Source organism: Bison bison, unplaced genomic scaffold (genome assembly GCF_000754665.1).
Source record: "Bison bison bison isolate TAMUID 2011002044 unplaced genomic scaffold, Bison_UMD1.0 scf7180017864465, whole genome shotgun sequence".
In the NCBI taxonomy this organism is placed as follows: domain Eukaryota; kingdom Metazoa; phylum Chordata; class Mammalia; order Artiodactyla; family Bovidae; genus Bison; species Bison bison.
In genome coordinates this window covers 6,777,466-6,799,178 of record NW_011495026.1, presented here as the reverse complement: position 1 = coordinate 6,799,178, position 21,713 = coordinate 6,777,466, and the positions used below count along the sequence as shown (strand labels likewise).

The following is a 21,713-nucleotide window of genomic DNA, read 5'->3' as shown; positions in this document are numbered from 1 at the left end:
TGATTGGGTCGTTTATTTTTCTGGAGTTGAGCTGTAGGAGTTGCTTGTATATTTTTGAGATTAGTTGTTTGTCAGTTGCTTCATTTGCTATTATTTTCTCCCATTCTGAAGGCTGTCTTTTCACTTTGCTAATAGTTTCCTTTGATGTGCAGAAGCTTTTAAGGTTAATTAGGTCCCATTTGTTTATTTTTGCTTTTATTTCCAATATTCTGGGAGGTGGGTCATAGAGGATCCTGCTGTGATGTATGTCAGAGAGTGTTTTGCCTATGTTCTCCTCTAGGAGTTTTATAGTTTCTGGTCTTACATTGAGATCTTTAATCCATTTTGAGTTTATTTTTGTGTATGGTGTTAGAAAGTGGTCCAGTTTCATTCTTTTACAAGTGGTTGACCAGATTTCCCAGCACCACTTGTTAAAGAGATTGTCTTTAATCCATTCTATATTCTTGCCTCCTTTGTCAAAGATAAGGTGTCCATATGTGCGTGGATTTATCTCTGGGCTTTCTATTTTATTCCATTGATCAATATTTCTGTCTTTGTGCCAGTACCATACTGTCTTGATAACTGTGGCTTTGTAGTAGAGCCTGAAGTCAGGTAGGTTGATTCCTCCAGTTCCATTCTTCTTTATCAAGATCGCTTTGGCTATTCGAGGTTTTTTGTATTTCCATACAAATTGTGAAATAATTTCTATTTCTATTTTCTAACTCTATTCCAGTCTATTTTGTCTCATCACAGCAAGGATTTGAAACAACAGACCAGTGTTACAGCTCACACAGGCGGGATTTTATTAGGCAGACAGCAGAAAGTACACACCCAAGACATGAGAGCTAGTGGACCCTGTAGGAGTGGCCTCAACCCTGCTTGGGTTCCCTTTTTATACTTTTTGTTTCCTCCCCCGGAGCCTGATTGGTTATGTCCTATACAAAATAGGGCTTGTGTCCACCACCTATCAGGAAGGGGGCATGTTTGGGTGTGTTTTTTCCCATCCAAGATTCCCATTCTAGTCCTTGGATTTTCTTCCTTTGTCTCTTTTCCTGGGCTTTTTCTAACTGACATTTTTGGACTCCCTTTTTCCTACTTAGACTACCTAACATAATCTTTTGTAGTATTATACAATCTTTTAAAGGAAAAAAAAAAGATTGCTTTTCATCCTTGTTCGTTAAGAACACTTTATGTAGGTTGCAGGAAGATTGTGAGTTAAAAATATGTTTGGGGGTATTTTTCATCCTGATACATTAAGAACCAATTCATTTAGCTTGCAGAGAGAATATGAATTTAAGAATATGTTTTTAATTGTGGTTGAGATAGTGACCACAATGCAATTGTCAGTTTACTAGCTGAGGAATGAGCTCATAATGGACCTTAATATTTTAGTTGATTCCTTAGCCTTGAATATAGAGTATTACTTTCATAATATCAACTTATATTAGTGAAATACCATGTTTTATATTTAGACATATGGAATGATTTGATAATTGCTATTGCTAATTAGCAACTTGCTCATTTATGATGTAGTTGAATTCTGATTTTTTTTACTTAAAAACTTAAAATTCCCAAAATATCATTCCTGATGCAGTGCAGAATAAAATGATAAATTGCATATAATAGGGAAACATTTTTAAGGAGTAAAGCATTGTACCCATTTCATAGCAACAATTTACACAGTAAACATTTTATTTTTTAAAGATCTATTTGGCTGTTCAGCGTAAAAGTTTGGTGACATTATTTAAAGCCATATTTTTAAATAAACTTTTACCTTTACAAAACTACCACAAGACAGACACTTTTTAATTAATTGATTGTTAGCTCCCTTAATCTCAGTCATGTATTTTTCTTTAAACATCATTATTTACGAGGGTTTCATTGACTAGGGATGAGGTGTCTTGGCCAAAAAGTCATTATTCTGAAGGTATCTGAATGGTAATGCAGTGATGGTCATAGACAATACCTGTCATTAGGTGTAGCTGATATTTTGTTATAAACAAGTCAACCACGAAGCTACCAAATGCCCTTGTAATGGTAGGTGAAACCATATATGTCTGCTAAGGGCCCACTATCTAAGCACAAAGGTCAACATCTGATAGGCAGGCATAAAATATGCAAGTACTTTATCTTCATAGTGTAATGTTTCTTTTATCTTTGAGGGTCAGTTTTCACAAACTTATAGAATTGATACTTTGAAGTTGTCCCCTGGACTTAAATTATGTAACCTATTGGCAGTCTTTATTTGTTTTGCTTTCATTTAAAATACAGCCATTTGTGAAGGGAAGCTTCTGAGTTCAAAATGTGATTATTTTTTGCAAAATAATATTTAATAGTACAATTATTTTGCTTATTTCATGTCCAAACAAATGTAAAAAAAAAATGTAAAACATTAGAGGGGCAATGCTAGTACTAAAAGCTATGCAGTAGTTTGGGGTATGTATTTTAAAAGAATGAAATGCATTTATCAACATACTTTCTTTAGTTTAGGAATTACATTTTAGACAATTTTTAAAATCAGATAATTTATAAATAAACCACTAATAGCCATTATCTTCATTATTTAAAGTTATCTGATTTGTACAGAAAGCACTCTTTAAAATTATAGTGTCTTAATTAATACCTCTAGATAACTTATTATTATATTTAATAAACTATATTTTCTTTCTAGATATCTTCTTTAAATGGTTAGTTTGATTCTTGTGTTTTATATGACAATATTTCAAAAAACCATACCAAATCTTCGTCCAAAGTGAGGGTAATAATGAAATAAGACTCTTAGGTTGATGGGAGATCCAAGACAGTGAGCCAAGTGCATGTTAGAATCTGGACTCATCAGGAAAAATGGTAACTTCCAAGGGCAAGATACAAGACTGCTTGAAGAATTACCCATAGTGTAGGGGACTAACTGCTTGGAATCAAGATGTCAACTGTGTATTTCCAAACAGATGTTTCTATTTGTACATATTTCCATGGTCAGGCTTCATTTGTTCCCCACAAGAGATGGTGGCCCATCTTATTTTCTTATATATTTACTATATTGGAGAAGGCAATGGCACCCCACTCCAGTACTCTTGCCTGGAAAATCCCATGGATGGAGGAGCCTGGTAGGCTGCAGTCCATGAGGTCGTAAAGAGTCAGACAGGACAGAGTGACCTCACTTGCACTTTTCACTTTGCTGCATTGGAGAAGGAAATGGCAACCCACTCCAGTCTTCTTGCCTGGAGAATCCCATGGACGGGGAGCCTGGTGGGCTGCTGTCTATGGGGTCGCACAGAGTCGGACACGACTGAAGTGACTTAGCATAGCATTAGCACTTACTACATAGTGACTAACATATACCTTTTATGTAATAGAGTCTAAAAGATTAAATGAATAAATATGGGAATCAGTGGCCACTTCATAGGCAAACAGTGTTCATGATCTTGGAACTCTTGGTAGAAACCGAAGAACTTACACACTGATTCAGAAGTGAAGGGATTGCCAGATGAAATCTACTACACCAGTGAGTTCAGATCTCCTCCTCTTGGTTATTCATACTCTAGGCTAGTGAGGGAATCTAGAGAAGTCATGCTGAAAGTTTTTGAGGAATACTTGAGGAATTGTGAAGTGGAGCAGAGAGACTGGAAAATTAGAGAGAATATCTAGATTTTTCTTTGAAGAAGAATACAGTTACAGTTTTTTGACTGGCAGGCTGACACCGATTTTGGAAAAAGCATAGCCTGACCTACCAGATGAATGACCTCTGGTGTCTTTAATCAAAATATAACCTTTATGTATGTCAACATCCAATGATGAAATGTCCTAGATCTGTGTCTATAACTGGTAGATTATAGATATATTCAGAAATGTTTAGTTTTGAGTCTATTAATATTTAACTAAATTTATCCTTGCTAATAAAGACAGAAACAAATTTTTGTACCTGAAATGATGAAGTTGGCCAAAATCTCATAGAACATACATGGTCTCAGATTCCGAGAGCTAAATCTAGGGATCACCTAGCTGATTTATTTTTAATCTTGACAAAGATTTATAGACTGACCCAAGATTATATGGCTAGTTAGTTCATATGTAAGTGATCCAAATTGTGGACAGGAATAATATGCACATTTATAAAAATACATTTATAAAGCTGTGACATACTTTTCATATATGATTCATTATGTTTATTGAAAACACATGCCTAAAGAGAGAGAGGGGGTGTGCTTATAAATAGAGAGAGATAGACAGGTTTGCTGGAGAAGGCAATGGCACCCCACTCCAGTACTCTTGCCTGGCAAATCCCACGGACAGAGGAGCCTGGTAGGCTGCAGTCCATGGGGTCTCTAGGAGTCGGACACGACTGAGCGACTTCACTTTCACTCTTCACTTTCTTGCATTGGAGAAGGAAACGGCAACCCACTCCAGTGTTCTTGCCTGGAGAATTCCAGGGACTGGGGAGCCTGGTGGGCTGCAGTCTCTGGGGTTGCACAGAGTCAAACACGAATGAAGCAACTTAGCAGCAGCAGCAGCAGCAAACAGGTTTGCATTGTAGTAAAGGAAACTTACTACTGACTTACTAGCTCTCTGGCATTGGATAATTATTTAACCTGTGTACATTGGTTAACTCATTTCTCTAATGGGAATATAATAGTACTTTCCTCATAGGGCTCTTTTAAGGATTTTTTTTTGCATTTATGTGTGTGTATGTATATGAATGTGCACATACATATAACTTACAACAGGGTTTGGCACGTTTGTGTTAGTTATAACTATTAAAATATAGAAGGGTCTTGTTCAATTCATGCACTCATCATCCATAATGAAGAATCTACTTTTTGTAACATATTTTTACTATAGGATCTACCATACCTGACAAACTGGATTTAGAAAAGGCAGAGGAACCAGGGATCAAATTACCAACATCCGTTGGATCATAGGTAAAGCAAGAGAGTTCCAGAAAAATATCTATTTCTGCTTCATTGACCATGATAAAACCTTTGACTGTATGGATCACAACAAACTGTGGAAAATTCTTAAAGAGATAGGAGTACCAGGCTACCTTAATTGCCTTCTGAGAAACCTGTATACAGGTCAAGAAGCAATGATTAGAACAGGACATGGAACAACAGACAGATTCCAAATTGGGAAAGGAGTACATCAAGAGTGTGTACTGTCACCCTGCTTATTTAACTTATATGCAGAGTACATCATATAAAATGCAAGGCTGGATGAAGCATAAGCTAGAATCAAGATTGGCAGAAGAAATATCAATAACCTCAGATATGCAGATGACACCACCCTTATGGTAGAAAGGGAAAAGGAACTAAAGAGCCTCTTGTTGAGGTGCAAGAGGAGAGTGAATAAGCTGGCTTAAACCTCAACATTCAAAAAATTAAGATCATGGCATCCAGTTCCATCACTTCATGGCAAATAGATGGGGAAACAATGGTAACAGTGACAGACTTTATTTTGGGGGGCTCCAAAATCACTGCAGATAGTGACTGCAGCCATGAAATTAAAAGACACTTGGTCCTTGGAAGAAAAGCTATGACCAACCTAGACAGCATATTAAAAAGCAGAGATATAACTTTGCCAACAAAGGTTCATATAGTTAAATGTGTGGTTTTTCCAGTGGTCATGTATGGATGTGAGAGTTGGACCATAAAGAAAGCTGAGTGCTGAAGAATTGATGCTTTTGAACTGTGGTGTTAGAAAAGACTCTTGAGAGTCCCTTGGACTGCAAGGAGATGAAACCAGTAAATCCTAAAGGAAACCAATCCTGAATATTCATTGGAAGGGCAAGGGCTGAAACTGAAGCTCCAATAGTCTGACCACCTGATGTGAAGAGCTGACTCATTAGAAAAGGCCCTGAAGCTAGGAAAGATTGGACACTACTGAGAGGCTGAACAACAGATGCATATATAAGTGTGTGTGTATGTAAGTATTTGTGAATGTGTGTGTGTGTGTGTAAAGAAGAATGCTAAATTGAGGGTAAAGAGAATCCAGAATGGCACCAATTAAACATGACATCAAAGATATATCAGGACTTGTACCACACACTAGAAGTACATTGTTGTTCAGCCTCTCAGCTGTGTCTGACTCTTTGTGACCCCATGGACTGCAGCACACCAGGCCCTCATTGTCCTTCATCATCTCCCAGAGCTTGCTGAAACACATGTCCATTAAGTCAGTGATGCCATGCAACCATCTCATCTTCTGTTGTCCCTTTCTCTTCCTGCCTTCAACCTTTCCCGGCATCAGGGTCTTTTCTGAGTCAGTTTTTTGCATCAGGTGGTCAAAGATTTGGAGCTTCAGCCTCAGCATTAGTCAGTCCCTCCAATGATATTCAGAATTTATTTCCTCTAGGGTTGACTGGTTTGATCTCCTTGCAGTCCAAGGGACTCTCAAGAGTCATATTCTATCACAAATACAGTCTCTTCCTGGCTCTAAGGAATGCCCAGTTCTGTTCCAATAATTTAAAAACCAAGATCTACTTTTCATTGAAAGTTTCCCCCTGTGATAAGCATTTTGCTAGCATCATCAGGGGTTAGTCTTCGTAAAATGCTCTAAGATACATTATTATCCCAATTTTAAGATAAGGAGAGTGAGGCTCAAAGAAATTAAGTGCTCAAATTTCCCCAGTTAATAAGTGCAGAGACAGAATCTGAACTCTGGTTGTTCTAATTCAAAAACTCTTGTTATTTACAACTTTGCAAGGAAATTGGAAATGCTCCTTACAAGCTGCAGTTTTAATGATCTCGATCTCTTTTAAAGGCAGTGGTGTAGAGAATGGTGTTAGCCAAAAGCAAAATAGCAGATTTCTAACTACTAAGGCTGCCCTAACCATTTCCTAGACCAATTTGAGACATTAGTTATGATCAAAACTGTCCTGTTAAGTGGTGGAACTACAATAATGACTTAGTACTGAATTCTGTATATTATTTTCTGGGTTTCTCTTTTTATCAATTGCTCATCCATTTATTTGTCTAGCTCTCTGTATTTCCCACTCATTCTTTGCCAGAGAATACTGACAATCCTATTTACTACCTCTCCTTCCACCCTTTCCTCTTCCTGGAAAAGATAAAACTAGAATTATTTTGCTGTTTCCTAATATCCACTCTCATCACTCTTGATCTGATGGAGTATTTACAGTATAAGTATAAAAGATGACATTTCATCCTAGAAGAAAAATGTTCTGGTTACATCCGAGCTAAATGGGTGGATGGACTTTCCTCCATGACTTAATTTTGTGATCCAACTGGGGAAATTTTCAGTTTTATTAGCAGCTGTCTCCCTTTTTCTCATCAGATATTCAGCTTTTAGCACCTAACTCAAAAGAGAAAACACATGGTTTGAAGTTATTATTTAATATTCACAGATTGTTCTTTCTAAACAATTTTTCTTAGGGTTTTTTTTTTTTTTGAAAGTCACTCAGTCGTGTCCGACTTTGCAACCCCATGAATTCTCTAGGCAAGAATACTAGAGTGGATAGCCTTTCCCTTCTCCAGGGGATCTTCCCAACCCAGGGACTGAACCCAGGTCTCCCACGTTACAGGCAGATTCTTTACCAGCTGAGCCACAAGGGAAGCCCAAAAATACCAGAGTGGGTAGCCTATCCCATCTCCAGCAGATCTTCCTGACCCGGGAATCAAACCAGGGTCTCTTGTATTACAGGAGGATTCTTTACCAACTGAGCTAGCAGGGAAGCCCTTTCTTAGGTAGGAAAACAAATAACTCTTGACTTCTGATGAGGATCTTTCAAGGAAAGTTAATATTTGCAACCTATCTTAATACCACATATGAACAGGATGATTGTTTAGCTTTAGTCACACTAAGAAGTGTTGATGGGAGTGACGATAGAAAGAAAAGGTATGTATAGTTTTCTTCCCCCCAAAATTGAAAGTTGACTTTAAAGGGAAAAAATGCTGAGTGTTTCTTAAAATGTGAACTTCTTTATTTTCCCTGGACATTAGTTGCCAATATCTAAACCTTTCAGGAAGAAATTTTATACCATGTCATCTGTGTGTCAGGCAGCACTTAATGGCTGAAAGACAGACAGTGCTAATCTGAACAATTCTTCACTGGTGCACAAATCTGGGGATTTAAATGACAGTTGATCTGTGGACCAATTCTATTCTAAACTCCTAGGTGATCATTTAAAATCAGTTACTATCAATACATCAACTGATCTTTCTTGGCTATTCTTTTCCTATAAATAATTCACAACTTTCTCTAGGGTATTTTCTGGGATGTTATATTTAAAGGTTCTGATTCTTTTTGGAAGGCTTAGTTGAGCAGATTCTTGATATACAATTTAACTGGTATTTTGCAGACATATGCAGCATTCATATATTATTTCTTTTCTTTCTTGTAGGTAGAAATAACACTTCAAGATATCAATGACAATCCACCAGTGTTCCCAACAGACATGCTGGATCTCACAGTGGAGGAGAATATCGGAGATGGTTCTAAGATTATGCAGCTGACAGCCATGGATGCTGATGAGGTAGCTCAGACCTTGTCTCTGACTTTTTGAAACATAATTTTCCAGTGATCTATCAAATTTCTACTGTATGTTGACAACATTTATTAACTAATAATTAAGGCTAAGCATTGAGTGCTCTTTTCCAAAGGACATTAACTCTTGAAATGTGACATAGAAATGCTAAGATAGAGACTGTCTAGAGGCAACTTTCCTTTGATCAGCAATTTCAACTCAGTTAATTGCTGGTGCGTCTTAGATTCATTAGCCAAATTATTTTAATTTCTCAAAGGATAAAAAATATTTACAGAAATATCTTATTTTTAATGCCCCATCACTCCCATTTGCTATCTTATAGCATATATAGCTAAGAATTTATTTTTATTTGTATTTGAAAAAAGCAAATTATTGAAAATTAAAAAAAATAAGACAACTTTGAAACTTTTCATTTAACTTGCATATATGCATGTGTGCATGTTAAGTCTCTTCAGCCGTGTCTAACTCTGTGTGACCCTATGGACTGTAGCCTGCCAGGCTCTTCTGTCCATGGGGATTCTCCAGGCGAGAATACTGGAGTAGGTTGCCATGCCCCCCTCCAGGAGATTGTCTCTACCCAGGGATTGAATCCACATCTCTTATGTCTCCTGCATTGGCAGGTGGCTTCTTTACCACTAGCACCACCTGGAAAGCCCCATATATATACATATCAGTTCAGTTCAGTCGCTCACTCGTGTCCGACTCTTTGTGACCCCGTGAATCGCAGCACGCCAGGCCTCCCTGTCCATCACCAACTCCCGGAGTTCACTCAGACTCACATCCATCGAGTCAGTGATGCCATGCAGCCATCTCATCCTCTGGCGTCCCCTTCTCTCCTGCCCACAATCCCTCCCAGCATCAGAGTCTATTCCAATGAGTTAATTCTTAGCATGAGGTGGCCAAAGTACTGGAGTTTCAGCTTTAGCATCAGTCCTTCCAAAGAAATCCCAGGACTGATCTCCTTCAGAATGGACTGGTTGGATCTCCTTGCAGTCCAAGGGACTCTCAAGAGTCTTCTCCAACACCACAGTTCAAAAGCATCAATTCTTTGGCACTCAGCCTTCTTCACAGTCCAACTCTCACATCCATACATGACCACAGGAAAAACCATAGCCTTGACTACATGAACCTTTGTTGGCAAAGTAATGTCTCTGCTTTTCAATATGCTATCTAGGTTGGTTATAACTTTCCTTCCAAGGAGTAAGTGTCTTTTAATTTCATGGATATGCAAACATAAAGTGTATAACTTAGTAATAGCCTTATATATTTTAAGGAAATTATCTAGGAAGCCAATGAATTTTGAATTCCATTAATAAGTTTCCTAGCAGTAAACTGATTTTAGGGGGCACAATTTAGATTTCTGTCTTCCATGTTTATGTTTTAAGTTTAACTAAAGCAATCATCATGCTCCAAACATCATGACAACTTACATAATTTGTAATTTATATTTTTCCCATTAAAAAAATAACATCACTTGTTTTCTCCTCCTTGCTAGGTAAAGGTTTTAGTTAATTTCTAGAATTTTGGAAAGAGGAATAATGTTCCCATACACTAGTAGCCCATTTCCCTTTTTGCTAAGCCCCAAATAGATAATTTAATTTCCTTACCTCATTTAAGCTCCAGAAGGATATGATAACTTGATTTTTGGCTTATTTAACTTAAAAAAGGTGAATAATTCAATAATAGACTAATTTTAACAACCAGTACAGAATGTAACAACTTAGTCATTTATCAGTCAGTTTAGTTCAATCACTCAGTTATGTCCAACTCTTTGCCACCCCATGGACTGCAGCATGCCAGGCCTCCCTGTCTACCACCAACTCCCAGAGTTTACTCAAACTCATGTCCATTGAGTCAGTGATGCCATCCAGCCATCTCATCCTCTATTGTCCCCTTCTCCTCGAACCTTCAATCTTTCCCAGCATCCAGGTCTTTTCACATGAGTCAGCTCTTTACATCAGGTGGCCAAAGTACTGGAGTTTCAGCTTTAGCATCAGTCCTTCCATGAACACCCAGGACTGATCTCCTTCAGGATGGACTGGTTGGATCTCCTTGCAGTCCAAGGGACTCTCAAGAGTCTTCTCCAACACCACAGTTCAAAAGCATCAATTCTTTGGCACTCAGCCTTCTTCACAGTCCAACTCTCACATCCATACATGACCACTGGAAAAACCACAGCCTTGACTAAATGGACCTTTGTTGACAAAGTAATGTCTCTGCTTTTTAATATACTGTCTAGGTTGGTCATAACTTTCCTTCCCAGGAGTAAACATCTTTTAATTTCATGGTTGCAGCCATCATCTGCAGTGATTTTGGAGCTCAAAAAATAAAGTTAGCCACTGTTTCCACTGTTTCCCCATCTATTTGCCATGAAGTAATGGGACCGGATGCCATGATCTTAGTTTTCTGAATGTTGAACTTTTTCACTCTCCTCTTTCACTTTCATCAAGAAGCTCTTTAGTTCTTCTTCACTTTCTGCCATAAGGGTGTTGTCATCTGCATATCTGAGGTTATTGATATTTCTCCCGGCAATCTTGATTCCAGCTTGTGCTTCCTCCATTAGTCATCTATACATTTTGCCAAAATGTAACTTAGGAAAAGGAAACAAAATAAAGCAAGTACATTTAAGTAATTGTAGTTTTCTACTGAAAAAGATTTGGTGTTTTATGTTTAGTACTTTCTAGTAAATTTTGTGTAGAGAAAGTTTTTCCAAACTTTAGCTACCATGAAAAGAGTTGTATGCAGAATGTTTGTATTATTATTGATACATATGAAATATCATCAGCTATAATTTAGTAAATACTGCTGAGATTTTCTTAAATCTCATCATTGGTCATATATATTTGGATAGCTTAATTCATAAACATTTTTTATCTTTTATTTAGCAAAAAGCTAAAAAACAAAAAAAAGAAGCTCATGCAATTACTATAAGCTCATGCAAATGATACATCAATTAGAGCAGTTGCTACAACTATTTGATGTATCATTTGCATGAGCTTATAGTAATTGCATGAGCTTCTTTTTTTTGTTTTTTAGCTTTTTGCTAAATAAAAGATAATGAAAGTTTATGATACTCTCTGTAGGAACAGAACAAGTAAAACTCATTTATTTCAAGTGATTTATTCAAGGCAGGAATTAATAATCATGTTAATTATAATATACATATCCTAGTGAAATGCATTACTCTCTTCAGTTCAGTTCAATTCAGTTCATTCACTCAGTCATGTCTGACTCTTTGCAACCCCATGAATTGCAGCACGCCAGGCCTCCCTGTCCATCACTAACTCCCGGAGTTCACTCAGACTCACGTCCATCCAGTCAGTGATGCCATCCAGCCATCTCATCCTCTGGTGTCCCCTTCTCCTCCTGCCCCCAATCCCTCCCAGCCTCAGAGTCTTTTCCAATGAGTCAACTCTTCGCATGAGGTGGCCAAAGTACTGGAGTTTCAGCTTTAGCGTCATTCCTTCCAAAGAACACCCAGGACTGATCTCCTTTAGAATGGACTGGATCTCCTTGCAGTCCAAGGGACTCTCAAGAGTCTTCTCCAACACCACACTTCAAAAGCATCAATTCTTCGGTGCTCAGCTTTCTTCACAGTCCAACAATCACATCCATACATGACCACTGGAAAAACCATAGCCTTGACTAGACAGACCTTTTTAGGCAAAGTAATGTCTCTGGTTTTCAATATGCTATCTAGGTTGGTCATAACTTTCCTTCCAAGGAGTAAGCGTCTTTTAATTTCATGGCTGCAATCACCATCTGCCATGATTTTGGAGCCCAAAAAAGTAAAATCTGACACTCTTTCCACTGTTTCCCCATCTATTTGCCATGAAGTGATGGGACCAGACGGCTTGTTCTTCGTTTTCTGAATGTTGAGCTTTAAGCCAGCTTTTTCACTCTCCTCTTTCACTTTCATCAAGAGGCTTTTTAGTTCCTCTTCACTTTCTGCCATAAGGGTGGTGTCATCTGCATATCTGAGATTATGGATATTTCTCCCAGCAGTATTGATTCCAGCTTGTGCTTCTTCCAACCCAGCGTTTCTCATGATGTACTCTGCATATAAGTTAGATAAGCAGGGTGACAATATACAGCCTTGATGTACTCCTTTTCTTATTTGGAACCAGTCTGTTCCATGTCGTTCTAACTGTTGCTTCCTGACCTGCATATAGGTTTCTCAAGAGGCAGGTCAGGTGGTCTGGTATTTCCATCTCTTTCAGAATTCTCCACAGTTTATTGTGATCCACACAATCAAAGGCTTTGGCATAGTCAATAAAGCAGAAATAGATGTTTTTTCTGGGAACTCTCTTGCTTTTTCCATGATCCAGTGGGTGTTGGCAGTTTGATCTCTGGTTCCTCTGCCTTTTCTAAAACCAGCTTGAACATCTGGAAGTTCATAATTCACATACTGCTGAAGCTTGGCTTGGAGAATTTTGAGCACTACTCTTAAGAATTATTATTCGGTGCTCAGCTTTATTATGATTTTATATTTAATAATTACATATATATGTTTTATAATATATATAATCATATATTATATATAATATCATATGTATCATAAATGCATTATGTAATATATATATTAATAATAAATATACAATATTATGTAATTATAATATTTATATACTAATTATGATATTATAGAAATATATTATATTTGTATAACACTATAATTTATATAATATACATTATATATTACAAATTATATATAAATATAATACACAATATATTATGATTATAAATTCATAAAATGTCTATAATAATTATATATAATTATATTATATAATTTATTATTCAGTGATTATTTGAAAGAAATGCCAACATTCCACCCTTATAATAATATTATGCAAAGTCTGTTATAATTTTACTTTCCTCCCTACTTTTTTCTTTTTAAACTGTGATAGAAGGGTTAAATCAAATGCGGTGCTGCCTGTATGTTTGTTTTTCTCTCCGTGACTTTTCTGTGTGTGCGTGTGTGTGTGTGTGTGCATGTGCACCTGCATACACTTGCCTTGTCTTCAAGTTGATGTTTTGAGATGTGTTTATATTTAGTATGAGATTTGAAAAAGGCTGGGAAGGTCATTACGTCTCTAGGTATTTACCTCAACACGATTTTAGTGTACTTTGTTTTATTTCTATTGAGTTTCCCTTTTCAAGTTAAAAAAACTGTATCTATGCCACTGTTATCACTTAGACATTCTAGGCTTTTTTTTTAAAGTACTAAATGCAAGGTGATGATATCTAGTTTGTGCAAGAAGTGCATTTGAGGTGAGACAGTGGGAAGTTAAAGAGGCACAAAGGAGGAAAACTATAAAACAGTAACAGTCTAGGGAAAAGGAAGGAGGACTGTTTGCAATTCAAGGAAACAGTGGTAGAAATCACCACCAAGTACTTGGTAATAGGACCACTATGTGGGGGCAGGGAGAGTGGAGGTGGGAGGGGAAAAAGACAGTAGAGGCTGGAAGGAAGGAAGTAGTTTTACCTGGAACTTTAAAGAAAAGAAGGACATTTTTGTAGAAGTGCTTTGGCACTATTATTTTTAAAAAATTAAGCTCATGAGATCCTTTTCCTTCTTGAATATGTTTTTTTTTTAACTTTTTAGTGATGTTTTAATAACTACAGACAATGTCCACTCCTGACATGAGGAACCAACATTTCTTTGCCTGTATGCCAAATGGGATGGCTACCTAGGCTTCCTAGGACATTCAGAATTATTGGCTGTTTCCTTTTTTGAGTGGTTTACAATAAATTATTATTAATGTTTTTAGATAAACCTTTTATCTTCTATTCTGTTCTCAGCTCCTTACCTCTAGGTTAAATTTGAAAATATGTATGTACACGTTTGAAATGATTTATCTCTTACCAAATCATGGTTCTGGTTCTTTCTTCATCTAGTTTTGAGTAGGAACCAATATTGAAATGCAAGGAGTTTCTTTTACTTTTTGGCCAGCATTAAATTGTCATGCAGCTATCTTGCAGGTTGATTTTGAAACATTAATAGAATTCTTTAAAACACTAAGATTACATAGGTCATCAGAAAATTATGCCCACATATTATATAGTTTATATACTTTTCCTTAATTACTAAATCAAACATAAAATATTAGTATGTTAGAAAACCTGGTGTAGGTCACTGAAGAATAATGCCCGGTAAAGGAATCTGAAAGCAATATGTACATATTGAGCATAATTTAAATATCATTTGAAACATATGTTGGATCAAGATAGACATCTCTCAGAAGCACATGATTGTCTGTGTCTTGTTTCCTTTGATAAACGAATTATTATGCTTGTAATGGGCCAGGACATTAAAGCTTTATTCCATGGTACCATACTTGCTTTTGAAACTACTACTTAAGATTATAAAATGCATTTACAATTTATAGCTATTTACTTTTAGAATTCCTTCCACGTACTTTTGTCTCTGTGGTTCCTCAGGAGAGTAGAATGTTTTTAAACAGCATTATTTCCACTGTGCTACAGCTGAAATATGATATTTGTTTCTTGTAGCATTGCTGATACTGCATATGTGGGATACTAAATAAATAAATAGACTTTTCAAAAGACCTCATTAAATCATTACTCTTGGCCATGAATTTTCAGACATTCACTGGAACTTCTAATGCACCACATCAGCTGATTTTGAAAGTGAAAAATTATGGTTTATCAACAGTCTGATGCCTTTGGTTTTCTGTTCAGAAGAATTATCATAAGTTCAGGAGTATTAATTATTATAGTCATTTTGTAGATGGGACATTTCTAAATTTTGAACCATTTATATAATAGCTTGAAATACGGTTTTGCATCTTGGCTTTCCCCTAATTTCCAAATTCTATTTTAATAGTTCAGAATTGAGTGTAGCTGTTTTTCTCTGGACTGTTTCACAGAATAGTGGAATTCCTTGTGAAACAGAACAAAAAGTACAGAATGTAGTTAGATTCAAAGTCTAAAATTCTTATTGAATGTTTTTGTTAAACCATACAATTACAATAAATACATTAGATGGTCTATGTACACCTGAATATACAAGATAAATGTGCATAGTATGTCAAATCCAGCTGTCATTACTAAATTAAAATGTGCTTTGAGGATTTCACATTACTAAATTTTAAGATTGGTTTGGGAATGCAGTACAAATATAGCAAATACCTCTAAACATGAATTTTGAAAGAGTATTTTTGCCTTCGACTGTTAGCAGTCATGCCCTTATATATTTGATCTTGAGAATGAAGCATATTTAATCTATGAGGGAAAAGATGTATGGAAACTGCAGATTCTGTAGTTTCCCAGCATTTCAGCCTTAGAGTCTAAATGTCTTAAATTTATGTTCTTCCTAAAAGCTTCTTGAGAGTTCTAAGCCTGGATTCTTTAACAAATACATTTCTAGAGCTGATATGGTAATATATCTATATCTATATCTCAACATATCTACATATCTACACATATTTGTTTTATATGAGTATATTGAAATCAAAAAGTAATTTTTGAAGTTGACAATTCCAGCACTACATATACCTCAGTGTCAGGATGTAATACTATATAAAATAGAAAATCAGACAGTATTTTTCCTTGGATATATAGCAACTCTAACCAAATTTTGATTTAAATTACTCATTTGCAAACATCTCTGTCATCAAATGCATCTAACTTGTTATATTCCTTTTATAAAAAATAATTAAAATAGGAATAAAAACAGTTAGCACTGTCATACACTTAAAGCTTTTCATGCATTGTTGTAGGTCCTTTACATGTGTGAACTCCTTTAATCCTCAGATTCAATACAGATTAAGTACTGCTACATTACAGTCCCATGTATCAGATATTATTAGCAGCCAGATTGTCTCGGTAAGGAAACATAGGCTCATAGAAGTTAAGGAGTAGCCCAATGATACATGATTAATAGGTAGTGGAGCAGAGATTCAAAACCAAAACTATGGCCCCAGAGCATGCAGTCTCAACCAGTACAATGTATAATGTGCAACTCAGAATTCCAACTATAATATACATGTGATTGCTGCTGCTGCTAAGTCACTTCAGTTGTGTCCGACTCTGTGCGACCTCATAGACAGCAGCCCATTAGGCTTCCCCGTCCCTGGGATTCTCCAGGCAAGAACACTGGAGTGGGGTGCCACTGCCTTCTCCAATGCATGAAAGTGAAAAGTGAAAGTGAAGTTGCTCAGTCGTGTCCGACTCTGTGCGACCCCATGGACTGCCGCCTACCAGGCTCCTCCTTCCATGGGATTTTCCAGGCAAGAGTACTGGAGTGGGGTGCCATTGCCTTCTCCATACATGTGATTAAGCATATCTAAATCAAACTGTTCATTATTTCAATAATATACAAATAAGTTTATAAGAGATTTTTTGAATACTATAGTTACCATCCCTCATTATCAAATCTAGATTGTGATTTTAATTTTAATTTGCCTTAGTTTCTTTATTTTTGACTCTGCTAAAATCTACTCTTTCTGAAACCTTCCCTTTAACCTCTGTGGCAAGCTGTCCTCTGGGTCTCCCAGGTTCCTTCTCCTCTTCTTCCCTCAGTCACTCCCCTTATTTCCCATTATTTCAATATGATATTCATTCTTTATGCTGCTGTACCTTTTACTATCTATTCTCATATAAATTGTCAACAAATCATCTGGCTTCAACTGTGAGCCACATAATTGACCTTCAGATAGTTTTATCAAACCCCTTTTCAAATCTCTGACCACATATCCATTCCTATGGCTATAATCATTGCCACAAAATCATTTCTATGAAGCTATCCTCCACTCTCTTAACATACCATACATAAAATTATAAAATTTCAATGCATAATGTCTCCTGAGTCCAAGCAGACCTTATCCTGAGATGTCTTCAGCAAGAACATTCTCCTAATTCCCAGCCAAAGTAATTTGAAATTTTTTTTCTTTCTCTTTCACTTTTAGGCTCATTGCATAGAGTTGATAAAAGAAAGAACGAGAATAAAAGAGAATGTTGAACAACTGAGAGCTATCCTTAGTTACTTCTGTATCCAATAACCCATCAGATCTTACTAATTTGTTCTGTGTATATTATGTTTGGTGCACAATGATTGAGAGCCTCACTTCTGGGGCAAGATAACCAGGGTTCAGATTTCTTTGTCTCAGTTTCTTTATCTTCAAAATGGGGATAATAATAGTGCTTACCCAACTGGATTGCTTTTAAGTATCAAATCAATTAGTGCCCATGAAGTGATGCTCTCAGAGCAGTGCTTAGCATTCAATAAACACTTAATAAATGTTCTATTTTTCTTTTCCACTCCTTCAGCCAAATTCCTAGTTTATACTTCAGATCTTGAGTGCTACAGTTCAAAGATCTGAGTGAACACAAGAATGCCTCCCTGCTTTCATTTTACAGAACAGGGACTTGAACCAGAAAATAATGCAGATTATATAGAGTTTCCTCTTGAGGAAATGAAGTCCCAGTCTCCTGGGGCCAAAGTCTACTCTCTCACCCCTTCTCTGGCCTCTCTTCTTTCCAGTCCATCCTATACCATCAAGAGCCTTAAAAGATTGTTTCCAATTAAAACAAGATCAGTGGTTTCTTGGTCATACAGTTCAATGTGTGTTGTAACTGAGATTCTCCAGTGTATGTGCTGTGCTGTTCTTAGTTGCTCAGTCATGTCCAGCTCTTTGCTACCCCATGGAGTGTAGCCTGCCAGGCTCCTCTGTCCATGGGGATTCTCCAGGCAAGAATACTGGAGTGGATTGCCATGCCTTCCTCCAGGGGATCTTTCCAGCCCAGGTCTTCGCATTGCCGGCAAATTCTTTACCATCTGAGCCACCATGGAAGCGCAAAAGTACTGAAGTGGGTTCCCATGCCCTTCTCCAGGGGAACTCCCTGACACACAGGATCAAACCGGGGTCTCCTGCATTGCAGGTGGATTCTTTACCAGCTAGGCCCCTATCCAATCTATACCCATAATCTAATATTTTAGCTCATTTGTTCTTTTTTTGTTCTATGATAAAACTCTCCACACTGGACTTCCCAGGTGGTACAGTGGATAAGAATCTACCTGCCAATGCAGGCAACATGGGTTCGATCCCTGGTCCAGGAGGATTCCACATGCCATGGAGCAAGTAAGCCCGTGCACCACAGCTACTGAGCCCAAACCCTAGAGCCCGCAAACCACAACTACTGAGCCCATGTTCTGCAACTCCTGAAGCCTGTGGGCCTAGAAGCTGTGCTCCACAACAGGAGAAGCCACCGCGATGAGAAGCCTGCGCACTGCAACCAAGAGTGGCCCCACCTGCTGCAGCTAGAGGAAGGCTGCATAAAGCAAGGAGACCCAGTGCAACCAAAAGTGTATAAAATACATAGATTAGTTCATTAATTAAGCAAGCAAATCTCTTCACACTAGCAACTGGTCAAAGTAATCCCTCTCTTTGGTTCTTATAGTGCACATTGTAAGCTTCCATTTGTGCTGTGTTGTGCTTAGTCGTTCAGTTTTGTCCGACTCTTTGCAACCCATGGACTGAAGCCGATCAGGCTCCTCTGCTGTTGGAATTCTCAAAGCAAGAATGCTGGAGTGGTTTGTCATGCCCTCCTCCAGGGGATCTTTCCAACCCAGGGGTCGAACCCAGGTCTCCCTCATTTCAGGTGGATTCTTTACTGTTTGAGCCACCAGGGAAGTCCACATTTCCATTTAGAACTTTCTTAATTTAATTACCTTCTTATGTTGAACCAGAGGAACATGAGCTCAGAGTCAGACAAACTAGGGTTTGAAATCCACTCACCCCCAGTATGACTCTGGATAAGTTAAGTACCATCTCCAAACTTTGCCTCTTCTTTTGAGAAATAGTATCTCACAGTGAGAAAAACTGAAAATGAAATGGCTCAGTCGTGTCCGACTCTTTTCGACCTCATGGACTATAGCCTACCAGGCTCCTCCATCAGTCCATGGGATTTTCCAGGCAAGAATTCTGGAGTGGGTTGTCATTTCCTTCTCCAGGGGGATCTTCCCAATCCAGGGATTGAACCCGGGTCTCCCGTATTGTAGGCAGACGCTTAGCCACCAGGGAAGCATGAACTAAAGCAAGATAATGCATACACAGTGCTGTCCCTGGGCCTGGCAAACCTCTGGATATGTAGTTAATAGTATTATCATCATTTGCATTTTCCACAGTGACAGTTTGACCCCTTTCTATGATATATTTTAAGAATTTATATATGTGTGTGTGTGCTGTGCTTAATTCCTCAATCATGTCCAATACTTTGTGACCCTATAGACCATAACCAGCCAGCCTCCTCTGTCCATGGGATTTTCCAGCTAGAATACTGGAGTAGGTTACCATTCCCTCACATACACACATATATATGGGCTTCCCAAGTGACTCAAGTCTTAAAGAATCCACCTGCCAATGCAGGAGACACAGGAGATGCTGGTTCGATCCCTGAGTTGGGAAGATTCCCTAGAGGAGGAAATGGCAACCCACTCCAGTATTCTTGCCTGAACAATCCCATGCACAGAGGACCCTGGTGGGTTGTAATCCACAGGGTTGCAGAGTCAGACACAACTGAGCATGCATAGAGCGTGCGCACGCACACACACACACATTTTGAAGGTTGAGATTCGCTGTGTTATTTAATGAAATGAATAGTGAAAGACTATTTAGTTAACTACACTGGACTGTTACTATTTGAAATATTACAGTATCATATGAAATTAAACCCCAGAGCCTCACTTTGTCAAGTATACATTCAAAACAAGGAGCGGAACTTTTACTGTTCTACTTCTAGCAGTTCAGATTCTGCTCTCTTTTCCCTAGGGTGCAAATGCTCTTGTCACATATACAATCATCAGTGGAGCCGATGACAGTTTCCGAATTGACCCTGAATCTGGAGATCTGATAGCTACCAAGAGACTGGACAGAGAACGTCGTTCCAAATATTCCTTGCTGGTTCGTGCGGATGATGGTCTTCAGTCCTCGGATATGAGAATAAATATTACTGTCAGTGATGTGAATGACCACACACCCAAGTTCTCCAGGCCTGTGTACTCCTTTGACATCCCAGAAGACACAACCCCAGGTAGGTGGCACACTTTTAAGTATATTTTGCAAGGGTCACCTTTGACTACAGTTACACGGACTAGGTTTTGGCTGCTCTTGAACTGGGACTAGTATGTGCTACTGGGCATAAACGTTGGATTTTTAAATATTTTAATTAACTGTCTTTGCTACAGTTCCCAAACAAATTTCTAGACTTTTGAGAGCAAATGAGAAAAGCTAATCATCTGATGTCTTAATTACAGATATTTGTTTCTGAAAGTATCTGTGACATGCATTGTTAAGTTTCCTGGCAACCATAGTTTTGATACTGTTTTTCCACTGTAAGGATGTCTGATGTGATTATGTTCCTGAGCATAGAAAGCAAAAAAAGCACAGGAAAACCTGTGAATACCCGTTATAGTACTTACTAGCTGTGTGAACCAGGGCAATTAATTAATTTCTCTTAGCTTCAATTCCTTCTTCTGTATATGGAAACAATGATTCTTGTTAGAATTAGGATAAAACATGTATGAGTTTGCTAACATGGGGCTTGAGGATTAGCAGATGCTGAATAAATGTTAGTAGAATAGGAATCCTGAATTCTCACCTTGCTTCTTTGAATATTTTATGTTGTAACTGTTGCACGTGAGTACTCAATATCCCTGTTTCTGGTGTGGGTTGGCTTCTTTTCCACTATCAGAAATTCTTATCTAAAACTGAAATTGTATTGTGAATTATATTTGAATGAGTTTGTAAAATAAGGCATATGTTTTAAAAACTCATTTGACAAAGGAATGAAACATTTATAGAGGACTAAAATCTCACTGCAGTCAGTTCACCAAGATGAATTGTTCATGTCCTTCATGAAATTCCCATCACATTTCTTTCTCACCTCATTTCTAGCAATGGTCATATAAGCTGTTAAGTGGTATGCCCTTAGCATAATTCTGTATTATTGCTTGGAATTGCCAGTTCCTGACACTAGCAGTGGGCCCCAATATATGTTCACTGAATTCATCAATATGGTCATGAATTGGTAGGTAGAAAAATAATGTCAGAAGTTGTGTTCATTTCCCAGAACATTTACATCGCAACATAAGATCTACTGGCTTCCAAGGTGGCACAGTGATAAAGGATACACCTGTCAATGCAGGAGACTCCAGAGACATAGGTTCAATCCCCGGGTTGGGAAGATCTCCTGGACTAGGAAACGGAAACCAACT

General features: G+C 37.7%; 1 protein-coding gene across 1 annotated transcript in view; it reads left to right on the top strand.

Moving 5' to 3' along the window:
• Window positions 1-21,713, top strand: part of FAT4 (FAT atypical cadherin 4) — a 186,797-nt gene that overhangs the window by 73,133 nt on the left and 91,951 nt on the right. The window contains exons 3-4 of the mRNA XM_010860260.1: window positions 8,336-8,467; window positions 20,269-20,530. Of these exons, the coding sequence (XP_010858562.1) occupies window positions 8,336-8,467; window positions 20,269-20,530 (394 nt within the window). The remainder of the gene's footprint in view (window positions 1-8,335; window positions 8,468-20,268; window positions 20,531-21,713) is intronic.